At 37.5% G+C, this 15,297-nt stretch overlaps 1 protein-coding gene across 1 annotated transcript in view; it reads left to right on the forward strand.

Annotated features, from left to right (window-relative positions):
* Nucleotides 1–14,170, forward strand: part of LOC117780834 (protein O-mannosyl-transferase TMTC2) — a 42,958-nt gene extending 28,788 nt beyond the window's left edge. Inside the window, exons 2-10 of the mRNA XM_034617505.1 lie at nucleotides 2,098–2,184; nucleotides 4,451–5,006; nucleotides 6,109–7,303; nucleotides 8,147–8,261; nucleotides 11,548–11,633; nucleotides 12,298–12,686; nucleotides 12,749–12,833; nucleotides 13,538–13,695; nucleotides 13,781–14,170. Coding sequence (XP_034473396.1) covers nucleotides 2,098–2,184; nucleotides 4,451–5,006; nucleotides 6,109–7,303; nucleotides 8,147–8,261; nucleotides 11,548–11,633; nucleotides 12,298–12,686; nucleotides 12,749–12,833; nucleotides 13,538–13,695; nucleotides 13,781–13,954 — 2,845 coding nt within the window. The 3' untranslated portion in view covers nucleotides 13,955–14,170. The remainder of the gene's footprint in view (nucleotides 1–2,097; nucleotides 2,185–4,450; nucleotides 5,007–6,108; nucleotides 7,304–8,146; nucleotides 8,262–11,547; nucleotides 11,634–12,297; nucleotides 12,687–12,748; nucleotides 12,834–13,537; nucleotides 13,696–13,780) is intronic.
* Nucleotides 14,171–15,297: the final 1,127 nt, after the last annotated feature.

Consider the following 15,297-nt stretch of genomic DNA (forward strand, 5'->3'; position numbering starts at 1 on the left):
ATGCTGCTAATTTGCACATAAGCCGCTTGGAGGCCCTCGTGCATAATGCCAAATCTCTAACCGACAGAACTTTGCTGGGCCACTAACTAAGCTCCCATAAGCACAACGAGGCAACGAGGCAGTTCCTAATCCAACTGCTTATTACATACATGTTTGTGCGCCCAAAAGTATGCCACACAAAGCAGCACATAGTTGGGCAGTCAACTCAACTCAACGGAACTCAACGGAACTCAACTGGCAACCGGACTCATCTCATCTCATTGATTTTTATATGCAATCCACACTCTGAAAAATCCTGACGACACAGGTCGTGTTGTCGCTGGCCATCGGGCTTAGACGGGTACGAAAATAATTAACCGCAAATGCAGAAACAACTACTAGAAAAGGCTGCAGTCGAGTATACTTGACTATGGAGCACCCTGTATTTATTTTGTAGAATACTGGAATTCAAAATTAAATATTTATCTCTTTTAGTTCATAATTAAATGAGCTATAGATAAAAATACCTGTTATCAAGTTTGGTGTGACTAGCTCTTTCATTGAAAAATCAATTTAAAAAAAAATTAAAAAGGTTTTATCATAACAAGTTTAGTGTTTCTAGCTCTTATAGACTGGGATGAAAATTTCAAAGAAAATGCACTTTATCGCACATACCAAGTTCGGTGTGGCTAGCTCTTTTAGTCTAAGATATAGGGGTTCCTAAAAAATGTAATAGCATATTTAGTTTTTAGTGTGTCTAGCTCATTAAGTCAAATCTCTAATGTTCGTCCACACATATTTCTGCCCGTTACCAACATTTATTTTTTACGTACAGAGTCTAAAAATCTGCCAACATCAACACAAAAGCGAACAGAGAACACAGCTGAGCAGGGCAGGGGGAACAAAGAGACAAACTGACAGTTAGAGACAGAGATGGAGATAGAGAGACAGCAAGCTTTCAGACGATTCTCCGTTCAACGGGAACGGCTTAATGTCCCGGTGAGCGCACATGAGGCGGCATGTGTCCATTATTTGGTACATTAAGAGCTAGAGGCATGAAGGAGAGAGGACACACACACATACAAGTACACACACACAGACAGCCTTTATTGTCTGCAACAGTTGCAACTGTTGCGACTTTTAATGTCAACAAACGAAACAAGGAATGGAAAGGAGAAGAAGAGGAGGAGGCGGAGAAGGAAAGAATGGGATGCTTCCACATGTTGACGTTGGCAGCCGCAGCAACAAATGTGCATAGGAGTCAGCAACATGGTGGCAGCATCCTGTTGCCCCAACTGCCGCTCATTATGTGTACTGGCAGCAGCACGTTGCAACAGGCAACTTGCAACAGGCAACTGGCGACTGCCAAGAGGAAGCCATGAATGCAATCTACCTGCACATTTGGCCATAATGCGAGGGAGGAAGAGCCAATGCCGCAATTGTTGCTCTTGCAACAGCAGCCATTACAATTGACCGCTGGCGCAACAACAACAACAACAACAACATTAATGACAAATATAATGCAGAAGTAAGACAGAAAAGTTATCTTTAGCAGGCCAAAAATAAAAATAAGTAAATATATAGGAAAATTAAGTTAATATCGATTTTAGCTTGCATTAAAATCTACAAATGAATATTATTATAATACATATATGAGATATTATAACTTTAAAGCCGAAAAACTCTGAGAAATAAATTATACTCGTATAACATGGTTTCTATTTTATTTTTTATATAACCAATAAGTGAAATGCGTTTCATTCCAAAGGAACTTAAGACCACAGTAACAATAAACATGACGAGAAGTCGAAGCCAGTTATTTAACAAAATGAGGTTTTTTTATAGGTCGACAGATCGACGACTCTACTAACTTTAAAGTATCTGCCTTTTAAATTCGTTACACATTTTTTAACAAAATTAAAATATTAAAGCAAAATTCTTAAAACTAACAGGAAAACATAAAGAAAATCTTGGTTGGGTTATTAAAAGAAAGCAAACACAATTTAAAAGAAACGCAAATCAATAAATTTAGTTGTTTGTCATATATATGTGTGTGTGTGTGTGTGTGTGTTATAAAATGTACTAACTCTTATATTTGTTTTACTTCTTATCTTGCAGCATGGACTACACCTCACTCCTCTGCTGCGGCCTGGCCTTCGTTTTATATTTGAACACCCTTAATGCGGGCTTCGTCTATGACGACAGGTAAGAACTGAGAATTAAAGAAAGAATTTCTCGACAATGCTTAAGCTTTAAGGCAAACTTATGTATTTAAACGTTGGAGAGCAAACACTCACACACTCACTTACACACACACACACACACACACTCACACTCACACTGAGACAGCCTTAACTGTCACAAAGAAAAGAAAAAAAGTTGGAAGAATATATAGAATTTTTGGGATTAGGGTTGCCTTTGGCATGCCTGGGATATTGCAATGGAATTTCAGTGGTACTTAAAATCGAATTTCAAGTCATGTCAGAGATGGGGCACCGTCAGGAGAAGGGGCAGGAGAAGGGGCAGGAGCAGGTCGAGGACGGGGCACACTCTATGACGGCATATGGTTTCATTGCAGACTGCGACCGACTGGCGGACTGACTGACTGACTAGCTGACAAGAAGGCGCTCTAGCGACTTTGTGCGGCATTAGAGTGGCATTTGTTTATGGGAAACACCACAGCAATGATGGCGACAGCAACAGCAACAGTAACAGCATCAACTAGTGCCAAAAATAGAACACGACTGTGAGAGACCCTGTACTCATTTTGTGATAGAATAGGCAACGGAAACAAAATATTTTTATTATCAAGAATTTTTGCTTTTGAAGAATTAAAAGCAAAGATATTTTTTAAAATAAAACAAACTAAAAATTGAAAAAGAATGTTTATTTTCTGCTTACAAAAATTACAGTCGCAAATAAAAGACATGCATATGCAAGCAAGCTAATAAGTCGACAAAATCATTTCTTGAATAACTATCAAATTTATTAGACAATTGAAATGAAATTTTCAGCACTAATTCATTTTACAGTTCACATAATATCTGTAAATTCTCAAGACAATTGCATTAAAATTGTACTTGAAATTCGTTTCCTTTGTTGTGTGGGTTTGGAATGAGAGTTAACAAAATAAACAGTGTCGTCTCTGAGATCTGACTATTAATGCGAATTATGAGAGTTTGTAGCTTTTTAAAAAAAACTCAAAGCATATTTGTGAAAAAGGAGACTTAATGCCAATTTTAGTGCGTCTAGCTCTTAAAATTTGTGAGATCTGTTAGTACACAGAGACAGATAGACACTTCTATCGACTCAACTGTTGATGCTACAATTAATTTTTCTTTTGACACATTTAGTAGCCGCTTTAGACATTTAAAGTACAGGGTCTAAGAACGACAGAAACAAGGTTGTCATTGGCAATGCCCGTGATATGGAACGCGTACAAGCTGTGCTGCTTTCCGTTCTGGGTTCCTGTCACGAACTCCACACCAAAATCCTACAAAGTCCTCGTGGTGTGCGTGCAAAAGTGTCCAGGTGAATTCTAGCGACAAAGACCAAAAGACCACGAGTGTGCCAGACTCTTAACTGGGCCAATGATGTTGTCGTTGTTGTCGTTGTTGCTGCCCATCAGTGGCAACATCGAGACGCATCGTTCATTCCTTTTAGCTCCGAGTGGACCCAACAAAAGTGCACAATTATGCGAGGCAGCTGCAGCTGCTTTCCTCCCTAAAGGGGAAACTCTCTCACCTTACTCACTAACAAATTATTGGCTGGAAACAGGCAACAACACCAACAATGGCCAAAGAAACATTCTCTGCTCAAAGAATCTCAATCTCATCACTTTGACGTAGACAAAATCAATTTTCATGCTTTGGCTTCGAAATTCAATTCAATTGTGAGTTTGCAATTTTATTGGACATTTTTATTGTGCATTTATTCCTTGAGCTGCTCTGTAATATTTAAAAATATATAAAGTATTTGGCTTTTTTTTTTATTAAAAATACCAATAGATTGTGAGCAGCAGCAATTTTATTTGATCAAAGCAAAGTTTAGTATTATAAATATTAAAAGTCTGCATCTGTTATTGATCTGATTTGAGGTTTGCCAAATCCTTGCAATTATTTCGTAGTTTTAAATTTAAAATCATATATCTATACTAATTTTTAAGCTATGATTATAAACTTTAAAAATCCTTTCATCTGTTATGGATTTGATTTGGATTTACCGAAATCCTACCAACAAATATTGGAGTACTATTCATAAATACGGTCAAAAATGCGTGAATTTATTACTTCAATATTATTATCCTTTACATAGCATACAAACTTTTGTTTGTAAATTTCATGTAATATTATTTTACATTTTAATTACAATGTTTTGTTTTAATTAATCTCTTACATTATGTTAAATAAATACCCAAATAAATCCGAAACTTGTAAATATATTAAAATCCGTGAATATTTTCTCATTTCAGACGCGCCATACTGGGAAATGCGGATGTGTCCGGGGGCGTGGCATGGCAAAGGAGCTTCGGCAATGACTTTTGGGGCACGCCGCTGACGGACAGCGGATCCCACGGCTCCTGGCGGCCGCTTTGTGTGCTGAGCTTCAGGCTCAACTATCTGATGGCCGGCGGCTTTGCGCCGTGGGGTTTTCATCTGGTCAACAATCTGTTGCACTGCGTTGCCACCGCGCTGGTGGTGCGTGTGGCACGCACGCTGCTTGCCTCATTCTGGGCGGTACTGGCCGCCGGTGCGCTCTTCGCGGCACACCCCATACACACCGAGGCCGTGGCGGGGGTTGTGGGTCGGGCGGACGTAGCCGCCTGTGTCTGCTACCTGCTCACGTACCTCAGCTACCTGCGCCACATGCGCTGGCGCGAGTCCAGCGATCCTCGACAGTGGCTGGCCCTTGCCGCAACCCTGCTCTTTGCTGTGGCAGCCCTGCTCTGCAAGGAGACCGCGATCACCGCCCTTCTGGTCTGTGCGGCCTTCGACGTAATGCGCGGATTCAGCGGACAGGTGGATAAGGTGAGTCAACTCTACATGTTGAGCCTAGGCACACTTTTCCCGTACTTTTCAAAAACTTCAATCTGTCATAACTTTGCCAAAACTCAACCGATTTTAAAGCGGAATATTATTTTAATCATTATTTGGCCTCTTAATTGATTCTCCATTTTTTTGGCCATCACTGTCCATTATTTCGTATTTTTTCCATACTCTCTCCTTAACACTTTTCCAATCACTTCAATGACTCATAGCTTTGTCAAATCTAATCCAATTTTCCTGCGGAATATCATTTTCATCATTATTTGGCCTCTTAATTAATTCTGCATTATAATTTTACTAACCTAGAAAATTAAATTTTTTGGTCATCACTGTCCATTTTTTTCTTACTTTCCCCATACTCTCTCCTTGACACTTTTTCACCAACTTTAATCATGCATGACTTTGTCAAAACTTAACCGATTTTCATGCTGAATATAGCTATGATCATTATTTGGCCTCTTATTTGAGTCTGCATTAAAATTTTACTAACCTTGAAAATTTAATTTTTTGGTCATCACTGTCCATTTTTTTCGTACTTTCTCCATACTCTCCCCTTGACTTTATTTCTAAAACTTCAATCACTCATAACTTTTCCAAAACTCAAGCGGAATACCACTTTGATCATTATTTGGCCGCTTAATTAAAATTTTACTTACCTAGAAAATTTAATTTTTTGGTTCTCACTGTCTATTTATTCGAACTTTTTCCATACTCTTCCCTTGACATTTTTTCAAAAACTTCAATCTGTCATAGCTTTGCCAAATCTTATCCGATTTTCAAGCGGAATGCCATTTTGATCATTATTTGGCCTCTGTATTATATCTGCATCAAAATTTCACTAACTTAGAAAATTCGATTTTTTGCATCACTGTCAATTGTTTCGTACTTTTCCCATACTCTCCCCTTGACACTTTTTCTAAAAATTCAATGACTCATAACTTTGCCAAAACTTATGCGATTTTCATGCGGAATATCATGTTGTTTTTTAATTGGCCTGTAAATGTATTCTTCATCAAAATATTATTAATTTAAAAAATTATTTTTTCTTCTCTCTCTTTCTCCCTCTCTTTACTTTTCTTTGTAGCAACGCTTGCGATCGCTTTGCATTGTGCTATGCGCGCTTTTCTTCAGCCTCTATTGGCGCCTTTTCACGATTCCCGGTCCACAGACTGCATTCTCGAGTGCGGACAATCCCATAGCACGCACTGCGTCCGCGTGGACGCGACTGTTGACATTTCTGCACCTGCCTGTGGTGAACTTTAAGCTGCTGCTGCAGCCGCAGGTGCTGAGCTTCGATTGGGGCATGGACGCGTTGCCGCGAGTGACAACGCTCTGGGATCGCCGCAATGCTCAGAGCGCCTGCTTCTATTGTGTGCTCTTCGGCGTGGCATGGCGCAGTTGCAAGTTGCTGCTGCACAGCAGCGAGTTGTTCGAGGGCAATGGCAATGGAGCATATCCACAGTATCACATACAGAAAGTTGGACGCAAATCTCGCGCAAAGCGCAAGCGAATCTCCAATAACAACAATAACAATAATAATAATAATAACAATAACAACAACAAGTACCAAGCCTATGAGGCAAGTTATCATCAGGACGCGCTTCCATTTAGCAAACAGCCGTGCAGCGACTGCAACAACAACAACAGCAATGGCGTCTACGCTTATGGTGAAGCTGCAAGTGCAACTTCGGTGTCACAACAGCAACAACAACAACAACCACATCCCCCTGCCCATTCCCATCCCCATCCCCATACCCATCACCTTGTGTCTTCCGCTGTCGGCCTGGCCTTACACAAGGCCTTTCGCGGCTCACGCAGCAGCAGCAGCTGCAGCAACAGCACCAGTTCCAGCTCCAGTTCCAGTTCCAGTTCCACTTGCGGCTCAATCGACATCAGCTCGTCAGCTTCAGCTGCCTCGTCGGACTACATGCTGGCAGGAATGTCGCTCGCTTCCCGCAATGCCTGCATCCTGTTGATGTCCTGCGCCTTTCTCACGCTTCCCTTTCTGCCCGCCAGCAATCTTTTCTTCTACGTGGGCTTCGTGGTCGCCGAGCGTTTACTGTACTTGCCCAGTGTTGGCTTTTGCCTTCTCGTTGGCTTCGGTGTCTCCAAGCTCTTGGCCAGCACTCGAGTCCGCGGTACCAGGACTCGTTGTGGTCTCCTGCTCTCCTTCAGCGTCCTTCTAGCTGCGTTGAGTCTGCGGACCGTGCAACGCAACGCGGACTGGCGGGACGAGGAGAGTCTGTACAGGAGTGCCATTACTGTCAATCCGCCAAAAGGTGAGTCCCATTTACCACCCACTGTTAAGTGTCATCACTCAACTACACAGACAGAAATATCAACAGACAAATCTTCCACAGAAAACAAAATGAACCAAAAATGTATGGAGTTTTGGTGGTTATTTCAGTTGAATATTATAATAAATAAGGGAAAGAAAACGTCTTTAGGTTAAAATATTTAAATATAAAGAGGCTGCCACATAGAGCGAAATCAACAGAAAATCTCCTAAGAATTTATGGAATTTTGAGGGATTTTCGGTTGGTTTTACTCTCTGTGTCAACCTGTATATATTTAAATATTTTTATACCCGTTACTTAAAAAATAAGTAAAAGGGTATATTGTTTTACCTCGAGACGTTTTCTATAGTTTTATTTTAAATAATATTCATGTAAATTAAATGTAAATTAAATTCAAAAAATATTTGACTATTAAAATCTATGAAAATAAAGTATAAATTAAATAAAAAATATAGTATATACGTGTAAATAATTTGATAACAATTTATTTAACATAAATATGATTCAACTTAAAGCTTAAACTTTTAGTTTGAAGTAATTTTAATTTTTGTCCATTAAGATTTAGGTAAACCATAGTGTGCTTCTAGCTAATTTTAATATAAATTATGCATTAATAAAATAAATAAAATTAAATTTAGAAATTAACTTATATGACTTAAATCTTAAACTTGTAATTTTAAGTAATAATAATAGTGTGCTGCTAGCTAATTTTAATATAAATTATGCAATAATTAAAAAAATAAAATTAAGAAAAATAAATTTATAATTTAACTTATATTTTTTTGAACAGTGTAATAAATTTTTGCATCTTTGCTCCTTTCACAGCACTGGGTAATCTGGGCAGCGTGCTGAGCTCCCAGGCGCGCTACGAGGAGGCCAAACAGGTGCTGCAGGAGGCAATCAGATACAGGCCCAACATGGCCGATGTGCACTTTAATTTGTGAGTATCGACTAGTCGACCACTTAGCGACCATTTGCGTAGTTTTAAAAGCAACCAATCTGAGTGCACCCAAGTCCCTTTAGGAGTACTCCTATTTGTAGTTCTACTCGTACTCGTACCCGTACTCGTACTCGCATTAGATGAGCTGCTGTGCCACATGACATGCGACACACTTGTATACGAGCAGTACACGCTTCAAGTGCTCGGATAAATGGCAGCTTTTTACCCAGGCAGCCATTTTCATTATCTCTGTCTGTTTGGTTTTTTCCTTTTATTTTGCACTGCGCATTTAGTGCAACCATTTCATGCTCAAGGCTTCCGTCAAGAAAAGAGCTAGACACACTGAAAGTGAGAGACAGTGAGACAGAGAGACAATACCGAACAAGCTGTCAAATGAAGCCCATTTTGCTGTTTTTTTTTTTCCACCAAGGAGCAGCAGTGAAATTCTTTCAGTTTCTGCAAAACTATGCGCATTTCATGCAGCTTACTTTTTCATTGCATACTCGTATACTTTTCCCAGTTTTCCAGCTTTCCACTTTCCGCTGCTCACACAAAAGTCCTTCGCGTTTACACTCCCAGCCCCCAGCAAAAAGATCTGTTCGCCTATCCTGACTGACTGACTGCCTGACTGCCTGACTGTCTGACTTTTTCTCCGTTTCTATTCCATTCCGTTTTGTCTGTCAACGTCTGACAAAGTCTGTAAGCGTGCTGTTTTCTCTGTTGTCTGTTCGCATTGCATTTTTGCTCATTGCGCATATTTCCCAGCAATGCAATGCAACGCGACGCGACAACATAACGGACCAAAAGAAAGAGTCAACAGCGGCAGCAGCAACTACAATAATATCATATTATGCAACACAACAACAACAAGTGTTATAGCTGCAAATGCGAGTTGAGAGACAGAGTTGTGGAAAAACAAGCGGAAGAGGCTAGAGTCGAAAACTCTACTAATAGATACCCCTTACAAAATGTGTATATATAAAGTGTGTGCTAATAAATTGTATGATTTATAAATTATTGCATACTTTTAGGCAATTGTCACTTTAAACAGCCATAACTTGAGTTATATTTATCCGATCTTAATGTGATTAGGTAGTTTCATACAAAAAAAGAAAAGAAAACGATAATTAGTGTTGTAAGTGCTGTAAGTGTGCTGGAGTAAGGGCTATGGTCGAAAAATCGACTATCAGATACCAGTTACAATATTAAGATATCTATTAATTTTATTTGTACAGTATAGAAATTGCTGCCTACTTTTAGGCGCTTTATTTTTAAGAAACTTTAAACAGCTCTAGCTTGAATTATATTTATTCGATCTTAATGCAATTAAGTAGAGCAATATTTAATTACGTATTCAATTATCAACAAGAGATTTTTATTTTTAAAATTGTGAGTCTGATTGAGAAAATATTCAAATTTAGTTGTTCCAGCTCTTTTAGTCGCTGTTTTCTAGTTTTCAACACAAACGGTTAACATACCCTTACACTTTATTAAACAATGGGTATACAAATGTGAAAAACCAGACGCGGAGTTGCGCTTTGAATATTCAGTGCGTCATTTTCAGCATGAGAGCCGGCTTTTTTGCCACGCCTGAAGTCAGTACCTTATCGCATGCCAGATTATTGCATGTATTTTGGCTAAGCTACCCCCTTAATGTCAAAGTACTCAAAGTCAATGGTTCAGAGAATCAGGTCACATTGCTAAGGCTGCTGTCATATTCAACTCCTGCTGCTGTTGAGCAAAGAATGCGAGTATTAGCCGCAGGGAAAATACTGAAATTCCTGAAACCCTTCAACGTGCAACAGCAACAGCAACAAGAAGAACAACAACAACAATTGAAGCAACAACTATAAACAGAGACGAGACGCAAGGACAACTGTGTGACATGTTTGCCCCCACGCTAATCGAAAATCAATGTTGTCAGGGCAACCGCAGGAGAATCGGCAGCAACTTCTGCTCAACATCCTTAACATCCTTGTTCCCCACGGGACTATTCCATTTCCTGTTCGCGCTCAAAGGATAAACAGCTGTTTGCACATATATTATTTACTGCGATCAAGTCATCAATAGCAAATGCTGCCGGCACTCGGCATTCGTTGTTGTCGTTTGCTTGACTGATTACCACCCACAACAAGTGGCGCCAGGAGCCAAAACTGAAGGACACACCCACATCCAGCCATATAGCAAGAGAGACAGTCAGACAGACAGACACTCAGATAGATAGATGCATAGATAGATAGATGGATAGATGGATGCTACTGTAGTAAAAAAGAAATCGAACGAGTTGTCGAAATTGTGTGTATTACCGGTGTTTGCCACTGCCACCAAGGATAAAGGGGAAGCTCACACACACACACACAACATGCAACACACCACACCCCACACACACACGATACACACACCCACATTCGAAGAAAACACTCCTCGCAACCAAATACCAAACACCGAAACCAGAAATCACTGAACTGTATAATTTGATTTTTATACCAGGAACTTATTGAGAACAAGGGTATATTAAATTTGTTGAGTGGTTGTTGTTATATCTGTTCATTTTTATGGACACCTGAATATTAGAGAGCGAACCCAAATCGAAAACTGAAACTTTTAAAACCTGTTTTCCAGTAATTATTATTTTATTGAAATAGAGAAATTACCCTCTTACATTTTGATTTATCCCAACAATTTTTATTCAGATCGGATAAATTTATCAGTAGTTATGTCTGTTTTTAGCTTGTTCCGTTGCGCCTAAATGAATGCAGTAATTTTTTTTATGGCAACGATAATTTAATTTGAAAATAAGTTGAATAACGGATATTTGTTAGTCGATAACTAGATTATAGCGCTTTAAACTGTTTTTTTTTTTTATGCCTTTACAAGGATGTCAGTCAGCTGTTATTGTTGCTGCTGACAGCTGTAGCATTCACTGTATGCCTTGAATGTGTCAGAATGTGCAGGCAACTAGTTGTGGCAGATTTAAATTTAATAAAGCCAACAACTGCAGCTACTGGGCAAACTAATTATATAAGTCTGAGCAAGTGGTTTCTTCACCTTCGCCTGGATTGCACCTTTCATTCTCAGTCGACTGTCGGACACTTGACAATTTTCTAGGCGCCGTCAAGTGGCCCGCCTGCCACAGGATGCCCTAATTAGATCTTAAACAGACATTGAAGTATGCGACAAGTTCAGCCAGCAGTCTTTTAAAGCCAACACTCATGCTTTCGCTTTCGCTTTCTTTTTTTCCATTTCCGTTTCCATTTCTCTACCACTTTCTCCTTTCATATTGCAGGGGCATTCTGCACCAGAATCAGCAGGACTATAAGTCAGCCGTCGAGTGCTTTCAGCGTGCCATCAAGTTTCGCCCGAGTCTGGCAGGTGAGTGAATCAAGTAATAAATTATGATCAGAGATAACAAAAAAGAGTAGAGTTTTAAATCTGAATGCATTGAAAAGCATTAAATACAATTTTCTAACCAAAGTTATTTGCAACAAAATTTATAATTTTTATAATAAAGCTTATAATGATTATAGTCCTTGGTAAATGTATTAAAAATTGTATTTAGTGTTGCTGATATTTTTATTATTAATATAAAATTTAAATTATATATAAAAGTTATTTGTTGCAATAAAAATAAAAAAGGAAACATTCAAAAACCAAATTAAAATATCGAGAAAAAAGAGCTATATAACTAATAATAAATATAAATATGAGTTATACCATTATTTGTTAAATAAAAGCTTATAATAACAATGAGAGTAACATTTTAATTTCTTATTAAAGTCAACAAATAATACTCATCTAATAATTTGTATATTAAAAATTATTATTTATGATAAATGAAAGTAATGATATAGTAAAGTAACTTATTTCTTTGCCCAAAACATAAATTTATAATTTCTTTATTTAGATCAAAATAATAAAAAATAATTTTAATTAAAAAATTTATATTGTAAAAATAATTATATAAAAAAATTAATCTTAATTCATTTATTTCTCAAAACAGTTGCCTAATCTTAATTGCTTTCTTTTTCCAAAACAGTTGCCTACCTGAACCTCGGCATATCATTCATAGCGCTGGGCAAGCGTCAACAGGCGATCGAGATTCTCCAGCTGGGTTCCACGCTCGATGGGGCAGCGGTGAGAGATCGCGGTGCCCACGATCAGGCCAGAAGTTCGGCCTATCTGCAGCTGGGGGCGCTCTACGTGGAGCAGGGCAAGTTGCAACGAGCGCTGGCTGTCTACCGCGAAGCGCTCTCCTCTCTGCCGACGCTGTTGCATCAACGAGAGGTGCTTTACCAGCGCATCGGTGACGTCTTCGGTCGCCTTCAGCAGTGGGACGAGGCGGAGAGACATCATCGTGCTGCTCTGGAGCTGCAGCCCAATCAGGTGGCGGCTCATCTGTCCTATGGCATTACGCTGGCCAGAAATGTATGTAGTCTATAGATTTGCAAGAGTCCTAGATGTCTTACAGTTTGTTCTTTCCTCTGCAGAGCAGTCGCGCCTCGGAGGCGGAAATGTGGTTCAAGCGGGCGTTGCAAATGGCGCCGGAGCAGGCCAGCGTCTATCACCACTACGGTGAGTACATAAATGAAATTTGGGATGGGTATCACCTATCGGTATAAAGCAGTGGTGTCCAAAATTCGATTATTTGAGTTAAAAAAAAAAAGAATTTAATTTTATGATATACAAATGTGCGATGCACTCATATTTAATACGATATTTGGGTTATTCTACTCCTCTTTTGGGGAAAATATGATATAATATTTTAAATTTGTCTTTATTTATTTATTTTAATTAATTTTTTTTCGATATATTTTTTTAATTTTATTTTATTAGTTTTTCTTTTTGATATAATATTTATATCGATTTTATTATCGTATAAAAATCACCATAGTTGAATCAATGCATCGGTGTATAATTGTAAACAACATTTTAAAATATTATATTCATTCATTTTTTGCTTATATTTGTAACTTGTCTAGCCAATATTTGTTCGAAGGAAAGGATTATTAAAATAAAACTCCTTGGTATTCTCCTTTGATATTCACCACGATTTGGTCAAAACTTATTAATTTAATTTAATTTGAACGTTATTTTTTAAAACACTATTTTTATGAATTTTGCTGACTTACTATAATTTATATTATTTAATGATATTATGTCTTTATAGCTTCCTTTTACAAAAGTTTTTGTTTTATGATATTAAAGCCTAGCTTTAACTGAAATTTGCATAATATTTTAAACAATTTCCTAATTTGTATTTACTCTTCTATTTTTAGCTGAATTCCTGACCCTACAGTCCCGTCATCACGAGTCCGTCGTCTATCATCGACGTGCCGCTGAATTGGCGCCCACGGACTACGCCTTGGTTGTGGCAGCTGCAACATCGCTGCGGCTGCTCGATCGCAAAGTCGAGGCGGAAATTTGGTATCGCAAGGTGAGCATCGATATAATAATTAAAATTATCTAATAAAAATAAGCTGACAATTAACTGTATGCTAATTTTTTTGGCTCTCATTTAGGCTGTGACCTTGCGACCCGATGACGCACACGCCCACACCAATTTGGGCGCCATTCTGCATCTTCTGGGACGCACAAATCATGCGGCAGCCAGTTACAAGGCGGCCTTGCAACTGCAACCAGGTGACGCCATCACGTTGGGCAATTTGGCCAAATTGGGTGTGACGAATGTCTAGATACCACCAAGTGGGAATCGTTAATTAGCCACAGAGCAAAGTTATTTTTATATATATATGAAGGCCGGACTACAGCCCCTAGATAACTCTACAGAATTTATACGAAGGACTTCGATACATATGTATATCATTTAGCAGAAAGCGGAGAACAGGAATCGTGTAAATATCCAAGCAGCGACCAAATCAAGTCAATGTCAAGCGAAGGAGAATATCTCAGAAGTAATTAAAGAATTGGAGACAGAGAGAACAATAATTAAACTACCTAAAAGTTAAGTAAAACCGTAACCGAATCAGATATCGGAAACAGGTGCTGTACAGTGAATATATCCATAGATATTGATCAAAGCAAGGATGCAACCCTTAAGTCGATAAAGTTATCGATAACTGATGTGCTTAATAATAATGTAAATTATTGTAAATATGTAAACCCCGTAAATAAATATAACTATTGACTATATATCGTACATATATATTAAAAGGTATAGATGTATGTATGTATGACTGTTTATGAATTATGCCAGGGATCGCAAATAATAGTTATAAGTTTTGAATTGATAAAGATGAATGAAACACGCATTATTTTGATGTGGTATCCTCAAAGCAGGATAAAGTTATATTTTCTATTTACTTTTTTGTTGATTTTTTTTATTGTTTTACTTAATAAAAAATGTTGATTTATTAAATAAGTTATAATGTTGATATTAAAATCATAAAAAAAATCTATTTAAAACTAAATTACGTATATAATATCAAAAATACCAAAAATAAAATACCAACCAAAAAAAAATATTTTCTTTAAGCTTTAAATCAATATTATTCAAATTTGATAATAAGGTTTATTTCTTTGATTTTTAAATAAAATGTAAAATTAAAATAAAAATTTGTATAATTGAATTTTTGAAAATTTTATGGATAAATACCAAAATATATTAACAATAATTTTTTTTTGGAATTTTTAGTATGATCATTAAAGTTTTTTTATACAAATCGGAAAATTAGTTATTATACATGTATATAAATTATTTATCATTATTTATTAATCATTTATAATTTTAAAAAAAGCAAGAAGTAAAATAAAAATTCTAGTAGTTACGGTCCCTGGATTATGCCTATCAATGTGGTGGCTTCAAGATCGTTTAGCGCTGTATGTAAATTTTAGTTAAGCAAATACAAGTATGAGAATAGACAGGAATATGATTGTAAAGAATGCATAATATATGAATATATATATAATATATAGTATATGCGGAAAAGAAGAATACATATAATTAAAGAGAAAACCTATTTGAAAATATAATCAACTGTGGCATTTTCATTTTCATGTTCATTCCCCAATCATTTAT

Source organism: Drosophila innubila, assembly GCF_004354385.1.
Source record: "Drosophila innubila isolate TH190305 chromosome 2L unlocalized genomic scaffold, UK_Dinn_1.0 4_B_2L, whole genome shotgun sequence".
In the NCBI taxonomy this organism is placed as follows: domain Eukaryota; kingdom Metazoa; phylum Arthropoda; class Insecta; order Diptera; family Drosophilidae; genus Drosophila; species Drosophila innubila.